This window comes from Pipistrellus hanaki (genome assembly GCF_964339955.1).
Source record: "Pipistrellus hanaki genome assembly, chromosome: 3".
NCBI lineage: Eukaryota > Metazoa > Chordata > Mammalia > Chiroptera > Vespertilionidae > Pipistrellus > Pipistrellus hanaki.
The window spans coordinates 162,820,005-162,837,514 of record NC_140505.1 but is presented as its reverse complement, the minus strand read 5'-3'; the positions used below and the strand labels follow the sequence as shown (position 1 = coordinate 162,837,514).

At 37.7% G+C, this 17,510-nt stretch overlaps 1 protein-coding gene across 1 annotated transcript in view; it reads left to right on the top strand.

Moving 5' to 3' along the window:
* Nucleotides 1-17,510, top strand: part of PIK3C2G (phosphatidylinositol-4-phosphate 3-kinase catalytic subunit type 2 gamma) — a gene marked incomplete at its 3' end in the record, with an annotated part of 306,003 nt that overhangs the window by 151,834 nt on the left and 136,659 nt on the right. The window contains exon 19 of the mRNA XM_084877162.1: nucleotides 1,161-1,255. Within this exon, the coding sequence (XP_084733288.1) occupies nucleotides 1,161-1,255 (95 nt within the window). The remainder of the gene's footprint in view (nucleotides 1-1,160; nucleotides 1,256-17,510) is intronic.

Below are 17,510 nucleotides of genomic sequence, written 5' to 3'. Positions count from 1 at the left end.
GGCATTAACATAACCCAAAATCTAGTCAGCCCAGTATTAGCAAGTAAGTTAATGAAGGTCATAGCTACAGTTTAAGACAACATACATTATGGTTGTTAAGCATTCAGACAGCTACAAGAGTTTATGCAAATGTGCTGAAATCATCTTTTGTGAAATCACCCCCACTCCTTAGGAATTCATAAACTTTCTCATCCTTGGGGATGGTGGGCATATTAAGGAGGTTCTTCAGGTTTGTGTGAATGTACAACTTTTTTTCTGCTGTCTGTACTGTGGTACAAAACCTGGCTTAAACTCTGAGTGTGTGTGCATGTACATGCATGTATGTGTGTGTGTGTGTGTGTGTGTGTGTGTGTGTGTGAGAGAGAGAGAGAGAGAGAGAGAGCGGGAGCTTACTGAATAACTAAAGTTAGAGTTTTGCCTCCCAAGCAGGAAAGAATATTTCTCGGATGAGAACCTGGTTTTCATTTTTGCAAAATATTCAAATTCCTGGCACAATACTGGGGCCCAGGCACTGACTGCTGATGGTGAGGTCTTAGTAGGTCTCTAAGGATATCAGGTGCTGCGTCTCTGTCTGTGTTTTCCTCCAGGTTGAGTATCCTAGAAAACATGAGTTGCTCACAGTGCAGATGAGGGAAAGGATTTGAGAATGTGTGAGTTATGGTGGCAACAATCGTCTTTCAAACCTATAAGTAAAGCTTCAAGGTCTGCAGTTTAATTCTGATATATCAGTTGGTGATTTTAGTTAAGGATTTGATTGTGCATTAATTACATCTCCAAAGGAGTAGAAATACCTATTGCCTGATAATGCCATTTCTATGTCCAGAGCACTGTTCATAATATTATATTTTTGTACCAGGACTCTCCTCCTAGGCATGGTTGAATTCTACCAGCCACCCGCTCTCATTTATTATCTTTGATACTAATGCAAACATAAGGAAAGGAAACAAGACTGCACAAATCTGAACTGTGTGATCTGTGTGTGCTCTGTTATTAGTTATGCACCAACAAATAAAGCTATCAAAATGTATTATTATGATTTTGTTAAAATGTTTATGACATTTTCCCTGGTCTTTTCTCAAGCCTCTTACGTCCTTCTGTATTCTGCTATAATTTTATTACTGAGACAAGAAAGAGTAAAGTGGTTCTATCTCTCACTTCAGGCAATCAAGTTTGAATGGAACCTTGAAAGTCCGCTAGTGCAACTCCTATTACACCGCTCATTGCAAAGCATCCAGGTTGCCCATCGTCTTTTCTGGTAAGATTAGCTAAGACAGGCTAGGATGTCTTTTTTTTTTTTTTTTTTTTTTTAGAAGTAGGGGATTCCTTGACCTTGTAGTTGATATAAATGTCCAGTTAAAATTCAGCCAAATTTGAGTATTTGTCAAGGTTGTTTGTATTGATGGACATAATTTAACTGTCATCTTTAAAATCTTCCTTCTCTACTGTTGCTGATGTTTAAATGCAATATAAATATTAAATTTGGATGATACCTTTCCTATATCTTTAAGTCACAAAGGCAATTTTCGGTCATATCTGCTAATTGGGAGATTTTGGTATAAAATATAGTTTTAAAACTGTGGATGTTTAGGAATAACATGGTTTAAAAACAATTTATATACAATACTAGTTATAAACAGTAGGATCTGAAGGTCAACATATATTCTTTCTATATACTCTTTAGGGCACTAAATTTCTCCTCAAGCATAAATTTGAAATATTATTGGAGAAACACATTTTAGAGATATCAGAATTTCTCTCAATATCTCATACTCTTGATCTTATTGAACATGATGTGCTTTGGATGCTATTCTTCTACCCTTTCTTTCATTCCTAAATTTGTACATTCAATTTCATAGCAAAAAATAAAAATTAAAAAAAATTAAGTACAAGTTTTACTGACCTAAGTATGAAATTGAATGTATCTTTTGCCCTTGCATATGTATGACAGGCATCATTTAATGGCTTCAATTGGTAGTGAAAAACTTTAATTACAACTAAAGGAAGTCAATATCATTTTTAATAACATTTTTTCTACTTCAAAAAAATTACTCATGCTGACATTACTCTTCCCATGAAAATGACTCAACTATTTCATAGCAAAGCAGAGATAGCATGTTTGGTTTGATATTCATTTTCTTCTTAAATGCCCAATATAAAAAGCAGAACATTTTTCTCTAGTGTGTCAGTATAATGAGGCATCAGATACATTGTCTAGCAGTGGTTCCCTTACTGAATAGACTCTTGTCAAGCTCTGAATGAACTCTTATTCCCTTCAGTTTTTCAGTCACCTACTATGGTGCTAAGGGAAGTTATGTGAATTCAGTTGGTGATGTTCTGCTATCATATTAAAGCTTAAACTCCATTAAATTCAATGTTTACTTCTCTTAAAACTTTACTCTTTCCTTGTTTTAAACTGTGTTCATTCAAATGAAAGCATATTAAAAAGTGACATGACCCAATAATTTCGATTTAAATATTTTAATGAAAATATATAAAAATGTAATTTGTAAAAGACATTTTTTAAAAATAGGACTTACACTAGCACATTGATTGCTATAATACTAGTGCCACCTTAGTAAGTTCTTCATCTGTTAAAGTGGTGTGAAAAGTTGAGTCATTTGAAAGGTAAAAATGAGTGCAAACAAAGTGGTAAATCAATGTATACTTGTAAGTTCACAGTCAATACAATTATGTCACTGTTTCCAGAGAAGCTAGGAGGAAAGTCTTTCCAAGTATAATTCTCACCCTTTGAAAAAGAGTAAGACCAATAACAAAGCCCATTTCTCCTCTCACTAGTTTAAGAAAAAAGTAAGATGGAAGGAATAGAAAAGAGCATAAGTTATAAATGAACTGCTTGTTTTTCAATGCTTAATTGGTAAGAATATGGAAAAGTAAAAGGAAAACAAAGGAAGATTTTAAAGTAGCTACTTCTTAAAAAACTTTAAAAAAATTCAGTCAAATATACTAATCATGAAATAAAATTCCTAATATTTAAAGCATTTCTTCAAGTATATATGCTATGTACCATCTACACTAATAAAAGAGAAAGATGCAAATTGACTGTGCCTTCATGACACCCACCAGCCAATCAGGAGTGAGTATGCAAATTAACCCAACAAAGATGGATACTAATTTGCATACACAGGCTCAGAGCAGCTGGGGCTAGGGCAGGACATTTGTGTTGTCACCATGGTGACAACACAGGCTTTCCACATCGCCCCAGCCTCTCTGGGACCCTGGGCAGCATGGAAAAGCAAGAAGGTGTCCTCAGCTGGGTCTGAAATTTAGGAGATACTTTTAAAAAAAGTTGTCAAAGCCATGATTCTATAGGAATTCCTTTAAGGCTCTCAGTGTTTCCACATTCCTGGAATCCTGAGTGCCTTCTCAAAGGCACTGTGGGTGCCTCGACCAGATCCCCTCTACCTGGTTGGGGCACCCATCTCATAGCTTCTGTGAGAATTGACTGCCACTTGACAACCCCCTCTTCTCTGAGGATTATTTTCTGAAAGCTTAGTCACCTGGCCTGGACTGTGGGAAATCCCCAATTTATATTCCAGAGCCTCCTCCAAGATTAGATCAAAGCTAGACTTCACCTCCTTGTTAACTCCATCCCCTCCCCTCTAATGCTTACTCTACACCTTTACAGGATATTTCCTGAAGAGAACACCTTCAGTAAATCACGTGCATCTAAATATCTCTCTCATAGACTGTTCTAAGGAACCTGACCTAAGATAAGCAATTATTTATTGAAAAAAAGAATTTTAATATGTGTTTTTAAAAATTGGAGCATCACTATGCTGTGAAATGTATTATAAATGAAACAACAATATTTCAGTTTTCCATACTCCTAATACTAAGTCCAATTGAATGAGCTCCAAGAGAGAGTCTGTACGGTAGGGAACCTTTTACAGCATGGCTCCTTTATAAATTATTTCCTTCAAAGTGTGAGGGCAGCTAGAGATAAAGATCTCATTTGAAAACTATTAAGTACAGCAATTTTTTTGTTTTATTAACTGATATATCACAAGCACCTAATATAGTACTTGCATTTGACAAATAGTCAATAAATTACTATTGAATGCAAGAACAGGATTTAGTTACCTGGGCCAAGCTGTGCCCATGCAGACTTATGACAGGAGGGGGCAAGAGAAGGCTGCTTGAGCCTTCCAACTGGCTTGATGGAAACAGAGTTTTTAAGGCCAGAGCACATTCTGGAGACTGGCCCAATGTAGTAGGCAAGGAATCTCACTAGTGAAGTGAAAACTGGACTGGAAGGGAAATATGAGAAGAAATCGGGGACTAGCCTGAGTCAGAAGTGAAGGGTTTCAGGGACAAATTAATGCAGCAGTTGGGAGAACCACAGAGTGAATTAAGCCAAAGGTGTCTCTGGTGCCAGGAGACCTTCCCAAGGTGGCACCTGTGTACAGGATGATGTTCTATAAGCTTTTCTATGCTAACCATAAAACTGAGGTGATACAAAATCTGCCGATTAACTTTCTAAACAATGTACCCTAAACTTTTTTATTTCTAGAATAATGGGGCAGTTTCTCAAATCAGGGGCAACTCAAAACAAAGCAAAATAAGGTGGAATTTTGCCTCATGTGATTTGAAGATAAAAATGTTCCTCTCATACCCTCTCTTAATATATATATATCTCCCCTAGTGCCTGAAATTCTTTCATTAATGAGCCACTTCTTGTTTCTTCCCAGATGTTCTCTTCTAATATGAAGAATATATATATATGAATAGATGTATGAATAGATATATACATATAGAAAGAGAACATAATACCGATGATGAATTAATTGATCATTTGTTCATTTTTGTGACAAACATTGAGATGCTAGATACTGTTGAAGTATTAAGGATAAAAGAGAATGGTCCTTACCTCCATAAGCTCACAAGCTAACCACACATTAGCATCCAGGCAGCAGGAAAGAACCCACTCACTCTCTGGCAGGGATAAAGTAGACGAAAGGAACTGACAACACAGTCTGTCCACTTTACAGTTGTACCTTGGACTGTTCCTAATGCAACTTGTAGGCAGAGAGGCAAGGATGGCCATGGAGTAAATAAAAGGGCCTAAGTGTGTGCTCCCATTCTGTCAGAGGTAAATACTGATAAAAGCATACAAAGGGATGCACAAAGGAGGCAGATGCTCTCTCTGATTTGATGTCTGACACGCTCCCTGAAGAAAGAGGGAAGAGCTGTACTTTAGAGAGTTATGCCTAGTGTAATGGAGCACACATGATACAGAATCAATAAGAGGGTTTAAAGTCTCAATCCTTTACCTTCTAGAATCATTATATTGCTACTAATTCACCTCTTTCCCTTCACGGTGTAATAAATAATACATATTGCTTCACTTTTTTTTGTAAGGGAAAGATGTTTTTTGCTGTCATTTAATATTGATCTGTTATAATTGTCTTTCACCCTGTTGTCCTCTGAAAAATATACACCAGGTAAAATACTTACAATGAGCAATTCACTAAGCTAACAATGGCTAATCTCTGCCCCAATCAACCTGAAAAAAAGCGATGGATAGTTATAAGAAAGTATGCATTTTTATAATAACTAGAGGCCCAGTGCATGAAATTTGTGCATAGGGGTATTCTCAGCCCAACCTGCACCCTCTCCAATCTGGGACCCCTCAAGGGATGTCTGACTACCCATTTAGACCCGATCCTGGTGGGATCATGCCTAAATGAGCAGCCGGACATCCTTCTCACAGTCCAGGACTGCTGGCTCCCAACTGCTCACCTGCCACCTGTTTGTCCCCAACTTCCCTCCTCTGCCTGCCTGGTCACCCCTAACAGCCCTCCCCTGCAGGCTTGATCACCCCCCAACTGCCCTCCCTTGCAGGCCTGGTCCCTCCTAACTGCCCTCTCCTACTGGCCATTTTGTGCTGGCTATCTTGTGTCCATATGGGGCAGGATCTTTGACCACATGGGGACAGCCATCTTGTGTGTTGGGCTGATGGTCAATCTGCATATTATTCTTTTATTAGATAGGATAGAGGATTGGTGAATGGGTGGGGGCCAGCTGTTTTGCCCTGAAGGGTGTCTTGGATCAGGGTGGGGATTCCCTTGGGGCATGGGGCAGCCTGGGCAAGGGGCCCGTGGTGGTTTACAGGACAGCCATGCCTCCAACCAAATGGAGGCCCTGGTATCTGGGATTTATTTATCTTCTACAATTGAAACTTTGTAGCTTGGAGCAGAGCTAAGCCTTCTCCTTGCTCTGTGGTCACAGCCATTTCTGTTGGTATTTATTAATCTTCTATAATTGAAACTTTGTGGCCTTAAGTGGAGGCCTGGGCCAGCCAGGGTGTGTGGAAAGCTTGGCTTCCTCCATCGCCTGGGAAACCCAAGCCTCCCTCCTGCTCTCACTGTGGTTGGCTGCAGCCATCTTGATTGAGTTAATTTGCATACTTTCTCCTGATTGGCTGGTGAGCGTGGTTTTTTTTGGTGTAAAGGAGTGATGGTTAATATGCATCTTAAACTTTTATTAGATAGGATTAGTGAAATCCATTAGCACAGTTTTCTAGTTAAGGTATAATACTAGTATGGGGATAGTTGTTTTTGTCTGTTTTATTTCTAGTTTATGTGGAAGAGATTTTATGAAATTCCCTCCATAAAAATTTTTTTAGAAACAATATAATTTTAAAATTAATTTTCTAATATAATTTAAGTCTTATTACTCCTATTGTCTACATATGAAAATGGAATCTGATACAAAGTTGCACCACAAATCCATGCAAAAGTCAGGAACAGAGCTTCACTTTAAATTTATTTCTAGTTTAAATTATTTTTCCTTCAAATTCTTCTATTTTGTTAAAAGAAAAAATTGAAGAGTTATAAAAATGAACATTTTGTATATATGTACTGGAAAAACTTAGCAACACACCTCAAATCTTACTACGAAAAAAGGAAGGAAAGAAGGAAGAAGAGGGAATGAGTTGGGAAGTAAAGAAAGGAAGGAAGGGGAGTTGAGGGGAAGGGAGGAAACTTAGATTAGATCTGGCCTTTGGAAACTAAATTTTCTAATCCACTCTCTAACAGTTTGTTTTTTTTTTAATAAATTTCTATAAATTTCTTTATTGATTAAGGTATCACATATTTGTCCTTAGACCCCCATTCCAATCCCCCACCGCCCTCCACTCATATCCCCACCCTCCTATTGTCCTCGACCAATGGTTAGGCTCATATGTATGCACATAGGTCCTTTGGTTGATCTCTCTTTTATCCCCATCCTCCCTTTGAGGTCCAACAGTCTTACCCATGGCTCCTTATCTCTGGGTCTGTTCTTGTTCATCAGTCTATGTTGTTCACCATTTCCCCTAGATGAGTGAGATCATGTCCTAATGGAAATAGAAAAATCATTATAGCCAAATGCAATTACATCCTTGCTTCCTTAGATAGTAATCTGGTTTCCGTATAATTATAGCAGTCTCCTCTGTTACAGACCAAATATAAAATTTGGGTTAAGACCCTGAAAAACAGCATTGTAGTGTTTAGTTTGCATTGTTTCCCTTGCAGACTGAAGCTTTGCTCTAGCCAACAAAAAATGTGGTAAAAAAAAAAAAAAAAAAAAAAAAGTCATGTTGTTGAGAAACCATCTTTGCCTTCTAATAATATTTGAATTTGCCAAAACCTGTTTGGCTTAGCGGTAGAGCGTCAGTCTGCTGACTGAAAGGTCCCAGGTTCAATTCCGATCAGGGGCATGTACATTGGTTGTGAGCACATCCCCGGTAGGGGGTGTGCAGGAGGCAGCTGGTTGGTGTTTCTCTCTCATCGATGTTTCTAGCTCTCTATCTCTCTCCCTTCCTCTCTGTAAAAAATCAACAAAAAATATATTTAAAAAAATATATTTGAATTTGGCTTCCAAAATGAATAAACTAACATATATTCATAGAGTTACAGGACTGGGAAGTCAAATGGAACCTTATGAATAATCTGCTATAATACTTTCCCTCTAGAAAGATTTCAACAAGTTAAGTGATTCATCCATTGACAATCATCTAGCTGAATAAAGATTTAAGATTAAAAAGTTTTTTTTTTTCATGACATCTCATGCCCAATTCTGATCTCTTTCCAATTCAACATCTACTTTTTAAAAAAAATGCAACTTGAATCCATCAAATATTTGTTTTTTTCTGTCAATAATTAGGAACACATTCAACTTCAAAAGCAAACTAAAGAAAAAAATATCCTCAGTTGAGATCTTTATATCTAATACCTCAAAAATTTTGCATTAGGTGTCTGTGTGACCTACAAATGCTGTCAAATAGAATATTAATTAAACTATTTTATTAAAAATTTATTTAAGAACCCATATATATGAAGGAGTTTTAAAGGAAGTAAGAGGTGCCCCCCCCAATCTTTCTTTTGCAGTTCCTGATTCATATTTAAAACACTAAATTTGCTCTTAGTTTTACTATTAGACCATTAGTGATAAAAAAAAAGCAATTTGCTCTTAGTTTTACTATTAGACCATTAGTGATTTAAAAAAAAAGCAATTTCTGAGTAATTTACATAGCAGATTTAGTTTGTACTTATTTTTAATACATATTATATAAAACCAAGACTTTCTCAGCTTTCTCAAAAACCTCAATTAAGCAACTAGCAGTATGCTAATGAAATTAATGTCATCCATTTCATCAAGTTAAATAGGTAGAAAATAAGTTCCTGTAGTCCAGACCAGAATTTGGCAATAACAAAATGCAAGCAACAATCTTTACATACCAAGTAAGCAACTGGATATAGAAACCTAAAGAACAGGAGAAAGATCTGGGTAGATGTCAGAGAATTGGAATATACCAATGTATTTGATAGGCCTCCATCTTATGGATTGGTTATCCCCCAAATTTGAAGTTCTCACCTGGATTCTCTGAACCAAATTTTTAAAAGAGAGAGAAATAAGCAGAGCATCATGTGAAAAGTATTTTAAATGCTAGGAATATAAGTAGTACACGCTACTTCTTTTTCTCCTTCAGTTTTATTTGGAAACTAGAGGCCCAGTGCATGAGATTCATGCACTAAGGGGTGTCCCTCAGCCCAGCCTGTGCCCTCTTGCAGTCCTGGACCCATTGAAGGATATCTGCTTGACAGTTTAGGTCTAATCCCTCCAGCCTCTGGGGAATCAGGCCTAAGAGCAGTCAGACAGCCCTCTCATAGTCTGGGCTCTCACATTCTGGGACCCCTCGCTCCTTCCCACCTGTAGTGGAGGCGTGAGAAGCTCCCACCACTGCTGCTGCACTTGCTAGTTGTGAGATCTTCTCACTGCTCCTTGGTCCTGCCTTAGAGGTGGGAGAGATCCCGCCACCGCCACTGGGCTCACCAGCCACGAGCCCAGCTTCTGGTTGAACAGCGATCCCACAGTGCACTGACCACCAGGGGGAAGCTCCTGCATTGAGTTCTGCTCCTTGTTGGTCAGTGCACATCATAGTGACCAGTCATTCCACCATTTGGGTGATTTGCACATTATGCTTTTATTATATAGGATCATTGAAATATATGACATCACTAAGTTTAAGACATACAACATGATGGTTTCATTTGCATGATATATTGAGAAATGTTACCACATTAGGTTTATTAACAACCTTCATTTCAAATATCTATAATAATAAAAGTATAATATGCTAATTAGACCAGATGTCCTTCCAGGTGACCTTCCAGACACAGACAGTGACTGGAGGAAAGCCCGGGTCCCAGGTGCCTGCCTGCGATCAGAGGGAAACTTGGGTCCCGGGTGACAGAGGGAAGCTGGTGCCAGCTGCCATGGAAAGGAAAGCCTATTCTTTCACAAATTTCATGCCTCTAGCATACAATAAATAGTCAAGAACAAAGAAAAGAAAAAGAGTCTAGTTATGATGAGATCTCTTGGGATTTACTCTTTTAACTTTCCTATATGTGACACAGTAGTGTTAACTATAGCTATTATGTTGTATATCACATTTCTAATGCTTAGTTATCTTTTTAATTGAATTTATTGGGTTGACATTGGTTAATAAAACCATACAGGTTGCAAGTGTACAACTCTGTATAAAGCATCATCTGCCACTGCATTGTCTGTTTACTTCCCAAAGTCAGCTGACTTTCATTTATTCCCCCTTTGCCTTCTCCCCTCTCCCCTTACTCCCCTTTTCCCTTTGGCAATCACCATACTGTTGTCTTAGCATTTGTTGTTATTATTGTTTTTGCTTAATCCCTTCACCTTTTTCACCCAGCCTTAGATCCTCTTCCCCCCAACCCTCGCCATTACTCTGACAGCTGTCAGTCTGTTCTTTATCTCTATGAGTCCATTTCTCTTTTGCTTATTTTACTTTGTTCATTAGATTTTACATATAAATGACATTATATGGCATTTGTCTTTCTCTGACTGGCTTTTTCACTTAGCTTAATACTCTGCCATCCTCAGTGCTCTGACTTGTCCACAGTCCAGTTCACATCATCGTTATAAGAAGACCACCACAGTTGGTATCACATCCACATGATGTAATAGAACTAAAGAAAAGGAGATAATCCTTTCCCAGTAAGAACATTTTCCTTATAAGCCTCACAACAGAGTTGACTGCGTATTTATCGTTTGCCTGAATCAGGTCACATGTCATCCTGAACCTGATCAAATGGCAATAAGGTAAATTGACTTACCCAACTGGTTTAGAATATTCAGAATTTATCCCTAAACTGGTTATCTTCCCTGAATATTTTGATATCTGAACAAATTCAGATTATTTGTTCACACATAAAGGGAAGAATAGATTTGGTGTAGAATAAAACCCTATGTTCCCTTTCTAGACTGTAAAGTCCTATATTAACCATCCATCCTTAACAGAGAGCATTGCATTTAGTACATATAATTGGTCCTCAACAAAAAACCTGTTCAATTAATTTTAAAAAATAAACATACCGCCTGCATGTGTACTGCCTATAGCTTAACTTTTCTTGATTACTGTACTGAAAACAGCAGGCAACCAGAACAACTTATATTATGCTAAATACATAGAGTTGGCCATTGATATTCTGACCATCATTTTTGCTCTTTTTAAAAAAGTAGTATCCCTGGAATTGGGAGGAATTGAATTAAATGACTTACAGAAAAATGTGATGCTCTGAAATAAAAGTTTTTGAGGAAGTATCAGGTGTTAACATTGATTGAGTCCACAGTGTGAGGTGTTTTATAGTGACCTAACGTTGCTCTTTCTTGAAACCCTTATTGAAAATGAAAATCTATATCTAGTGATTTTGCAAGAAGTGTTTTATGGGGAGACCTTGCCAAGCAACCCCTTACTGTCTCTTAAAATATAATTTTCTGTATTGAGACTTTCTGTGATCATCAGGGAATTACTGAACCATTTCTGATTTTTGCTGCTCCTGTGTGCTCCAGGTGTGTTTTTTCTGGATTATGAAATTCATAGTTCTTTTTGCTGTGTTTCAGTTAGCGACTAAGTCCTTTATTTTCAGCCCTGTTTTGTTTTCTCTCTGCTCATCAAAAGATCACTCTTTGAAAAGGTTGAATGGAGTTTTTTGTGACTTTCTTTATAACTCAGTTTTCTATTTCACGTGTGTACAGTTATTGCAGTTGCAAGGGAAGCCAGTTACTTTATTAATCCTATCCACAGACCTTCATCTGTGTTGTTTTTGTTGCAAGAAAACCCAGACTTGGGTAGTTCAATCAAATACTTGTAATATTTAATAACTTAGAATTCCTGCACTTGTTTTGGCCTACATGATTCAATTTTGACCAATAATAAGTGAACAACTTGCACAAATAAGAATGAAGTTATGTATGTTATACTGTATTTGTGGACTCTGTGTACATAATTATTAAATAAATGTAAATTGATAAGCTTGATATCAGCAGAGAATGGTTTAATACTTTCATTTGACTCTGCAAAAGTTATATATTATGTCCTCTTTCTGAATTTACTTTTGTTTAGGATGACAAAATGCATGCAGGGTATTCCTATATTATTCTTTCAGTGTAGAAAAATAATTGAATAATTCTACTTTAATAGACATCAGGGAATTATATCGTTGATGGTTTGTGCCATCAGGAAATTTATGTTATGTAAATTACCAAAAAAATAGCCCATTCTTCAGTACTACTAGGATTGGCATTAGTTCTGTGCAAGGCCTGTTTTTACTTGTATAAACCATATCATTGATTCTGGAAGATGAAAGCATGTTTATACTGTTCCAAAAACTACATTAGGGCTTTATGTTGCAATTCTCCAGCAAGTATACATACATTTCCCAATCATCTGTGTTAATTCTAAAACTTTTCATTCTCTATAAAATAAAAATCAAGTGCATTGATTTTTATTTATTTATTATATATTTTATTGATTTTTTACATAGAGGAGGGAAGAGAGATAGAGAGATAGAGAGTTAGAAACATCAATGAGAGAGAAACATCCATCAGCTACCTCCTGCACACCCCCTACTAGGGATGTGCCTGCAACCAAGGTACATGCCCTTGACTGGAATCAAACCTGGAACCTTCAGTCCACAGGTTGACACTCCATCCACTGAGCCAAACCTGTTAGGCCAAGTGCACTGATTTTTAAATAAAAAGCCACATCTTTTAGTCTAGACCCTCAACTAGAATGAATCTAGTAATACTCATGCCAGAGATCGCTGCCAATTCTTGGACTTTCTATGCAAAATCAACATGAAAAATGATGAGTAGACTCTCCCTGTAACTAGAGTTGTGTTAATCATTTTGTAGTAAGTAAAACCTAATCAGAAACGTAGCACTATTTAACTAGAAACTAAATATGCAATACAATTTTTTTTTGGGGGGTGTCAAGATAAAAAAGTAAATCTATACCATTCATTTCTTTTATGATCTTCTTTCCTTTTTACTTTTGATGATTCATTTTACATCAATGTTTAAAAGGTGAGATTTCAACATCTTAAATGTAATGGGATATCGCCTCCTGTTCTTTATTAATTCCTTTGTCTTATCCACAATAATTAGTTTAGTTTTACAGATATATAAGGACTAGGAAATTTTAGGAATACCAGGGAAGAAGCTCAGGTCTTCCCTTACTCTTGGTGTCACTTTCAATAAACTGAGCTTTCTGGGCCTTAATTTCATCAGCTGTAAATAGAGACTAATAATAGGTTTGGTGTGGGAATCAAACGAGTTAATATATGCAGAATGCTTAGAATAGATCCTGCATTCAGTTGTAATATATGTTAACCATTAGTATACCTTGTTTGGGAGCAATCTTCTCCACTGTGTGTCCCTGTGTATGTATGTGTATAATCTGTGTGCATTTATGTGTGTGTATGTGCATATTCATGCATAATGCAAAATGGTATATTGTAGAAATTGTGTTGTATATAGTTTTATTTTAAAAATACAACATACTGCCTGGTAGATGTGCTCAGTGTTGAGCGTCAACCAATGAACGAGGAGGTCACGATTCGATTCCAGGTCAGCGCACATGCCCGGGTTTCAGGCTTGACTCCCAGTGGGGGGCATGCAGGAAGCAGTTGAGCAATGATTCTCTCTCATCACTGATATTTCTATCTCTTTCTACTTCATCCTTCCTCTCTGAAATCAATAAAAATATATCTTTTAAAAAACTTAGCTTGAGGATCCTTATAAAAAAAGCATGTTTTCATAATGCATTTTTTTTACAACTGAGCAGTATTCTACTGCTAGTTAATTTAATTAATTTATCAAAATATTATAATTTATTTTGATATAATTAGCTAATACCCTATTATTGTACATTCAGATTATTTCCAATATTTTTTATTATATTAACATTGAGATGAACTTCCTTGTGCTTAAATACTTATATATGTTCTTAGTTATTTCTTTGGCTGGAATAGAGAGCATTAAGTGTTTATGCTTCTTTTTATGTACATTTCCAAATTGCCCTTTATTTTTAAATATATTTTATTGATTTTACAGAGAGGAATTGAGAGGGATAGAGAGTTAGAAACGTCGATGAGAGAGAAACGTCAACCAGCGACCAGCTGCCTCAATCAAGGTACATGCCCTTGACCGAAATCAAACCCAGGACCTTTCAGTCCACAGGCCGATGCTCTATCCACTGAGCCAAACTGGTTTCAGCAAATTGCCCTTTATTATGGTTGTAGAAATTTGTACTCTCCCGAGTAGTGCATAGAGTGGTTGTTTCTGCTACCCTAACCCACACTTGCAATTGAACTGAATTTAATAATAATGTCTAATTGTTGGGTTGATTTAATTACAGTTGAGCTGGATGTGGTTTGGGGTTAATTTTTCTCTAGTGTTTCCTAATTTTTTGAATGGTGCATTTATTTTTAGAGGGTTTCGGAACAACTTCTACAATATTATGAAGAGTTCCATTTCCCAGGAAGGCCCACCAATAAATGTATTAGTTTATTATTGCCCCTATTAAAATTACCACCAGTTTAGTTCTGGATATCAAAAGTCAAGAAATGGGTCCTTTATGAAAAAAAAAGAAAAAAGAAATGTGTCCTATGGGGCTAAAATCAAGATTTTAGCAGGGCTGCACTGCTTCTGAAGAGAGAAGGGGAGAATCTACTTACTTGACTATTTCAGCTTCTAAAGGCTTCTCACCATGCTTGACTCGTGGCCCTCTTCCAACAAGGAATCCCTCTTACCTCTGCTTCCATCAACTCCTCTCCTTCTCTTCACTCTGACCCTCCATCCTCCTTCTTATAAGGACCCTGTGGTTACATTGGGCCCACTCAGAAAAAGCTAAAAAGATTTAATTCTAACATTAAATTTTATAGATGTTCTATAGAATGTTGGCCACACAGAGACACTGTTACCAGACACCCTTCTGCTGTGTCATGGGAGAGGCATTTCAGAATACCCGTGTAGGAGGATTTTAAGCGATAATGGCAAGACTTGTTAGAGCGAAAAGAGATTGCACACCCTAAGAAAGGCAGAGAGCGGGAAGGCTATCATAGCAGATGTGTGGACAGGGGCAAAAGGAAAGTCTGCTGCTGGCTATGCTGCTCGCTGCTCCCCCCGGTTGCTAGTCTCATGGAGACTTTTGGAGTTTAGGAGAAAACAAAGGAAAAAGTATGTGCCCGAGAAAAGGGCATGGGTGTGGGCATGTCCAAGGAAGGTGAGAAGGCACAGATGCCCTTGAAGAGGCTGCCACACTCAATGAAGTGTTTCCCTGGCACTCGGCTGGTGGATTGCATTCACTGACCCCAGCTATACCAAGCTCGATGCCTCTTCCATGACCAGGAGGTTCAGCTCTGTCTCGCTGCAGATAAAGTTTAGCTTCTGGGGTCTCAGGCCCAAGAGAGTCAGGGCCCAGAGATGCAGTGCCATCACCCCTGGTACCCCAGGCTCCAGCAGGCCAGCTCAGCCTCTGCTCCCAGCTGGCCTTACAATTCTTAGCTTGTGTGACCTTGGGCAAGTCACTTAGCTTCTGTGGGCACTGCTCTCTGCCCTGTGTAACTGCCCCGAGACAGGGGTCTGTTAAACTTTTATATATTTCCTTGGGTTTTTGGAAGAGCAGCTTTCTTTCAAACTACCCATTCTCTTTCCTGTCTTTTCCAGGGCCAGTGCTGGTGCCCTGCCCATACCCAACCTCTTTACTGGATTTTCCCTTCCCCTTTATGTTCCTCATCTTGGCTTCCACTGTGCATGCACTCAGGGAGAGCCATTTTCCTCTGCTTTTCTTACTGCCCCGTCCCACCATCACCCCTGTTGATGCTCCCTGGGGTGATGGAAATCATCTTTCCTGCCTGTTCGGATGCTTGGTGACTGGGAAACTGTCCTTTCCTAGTTGATCCAGCTTTATCAGATGCCTGGCTCCCTTCTCTTTGATCAATATCTCACTAACTCCCTACTGTAATAATACTGTTCAAATTAAAACACAGCCCAACCTTTTTGCAAAAGATAGATAATACACTTTGGAACACCAAAGTGGGGAGGGGGGAATGTGGTTTTCCCTTAAAGATATGACATGCATATTAGAGCTGATGTTAGGAAAAATTGGAGTGAAATTAAATAAGCAGTCCTTTTCCCGATCACTCCCTTCTGTTTGCTCTATCTTGAATATCTTAGTTCAGGCCTATGTGTATAGATCACTGACAGAGGAGCCAAAGGTATCGATGATTCGGAAATCTGGACCATTGCCCATGGGAAAATTGAATGAGATCACTGCATTTTTTTTTTTTAACCTGCGACAAAATCTAAACACTTAGGGCCAAGTTCAAAAGAGAGGAAGTTTAAAAAAATAAAAGAAAGGAAGTTTCAGATGTGGACCCTTTGGTTTTATTTCAATTAATGTCTGTTTTTATGCAAGTTGAGTTTCTGGCTCGGAAATTTCTTCTCACTGATTAAATTGGTCTCGTTTCAAGACATAATATTGGCTGCTTTCTTTATTATTAATAAAACTAAATTAGCCAGCACTCATTATTTTCAGTGGTTTAGAAACAGTTCTTTAAATAAATACTGTAATTTATAAATGCAGAGTTTTTGGCATGGTATCATTGCTTGTGCAAGAACATCATCGCCTTTATCAGCTGTATTTAGAAATGCAGCTTTTCACCCCAATCAGTGTAGTCAGAGGTGAGAGTGTCAATCTGCTCATGGAAGGGTCGCAGGTTCAATTTCCAGTCAAGGGCATGTACCCAAGTTACAGGTTCGATCCCTTGGTGTGTGCAAGAGGTAACCAATCAAAGCATCTCTCTCACATCAATGTTTTCCTCTCTCTTTTCTCTCTCCCTTCCACTCTCTCTAAAAATTAGTGAGAAAAAAATGTCCTTAGATGTGGATTAGCAACAACAAAAGTACAACCTTTCTATAAAGCATAGGATAATTTTAGTAATTGCTAAAGACATTTGATTTCGACTCATTTCACTTATTAATAGATACTATCAGCAGCATTGATTGCTGTACTCTGATTTCCATCTTTTTTTGAGCCATCATATTTGTTTAGCAATTCATTATCATGATATACCTTATATCCAAAAATTGTATAACATACAGAATTGTTTCCTTCCTCATGTAATTTTTAAGCACACTTATATTAGAGCAAATCAACTTTAGTGGTATATCTAAGGGAAATTAAATATGAGGTACTAAAATCAAAGCCTATCTCCCTTTGACAATGTTCACTCTACTGTTGAATAAAATGCTGCAAATTGAAAATATGAGCCACCCTTCCCCCATAAATAAATATTTCCTCATTAATGCTTCACTCCAGGTTTCTCCTCCCAGAGATAAACTTGACATTGGCAACATGGAGGATTCCTGCTAAATGTTTACAAGAGGGGAAGAATGCTCCCTAATTAATCACCAGTGGACAAGCACTGGTGATTATGTGTTGGTCGCACTTCTGATGCAGATGTTCGTAATTTAAATGGAATTTAATGAGCACAGGTCGTTTAGCAATTTTTATTCTCTGGTGCAAACCAAGGCAATTAAAACACTTTAGGCTCATAGAATCACGAAAGCATACAATGTGAGAAATGGAAGAGACTTTATATGTCTTCATGACCTATTCTTTCATTTTG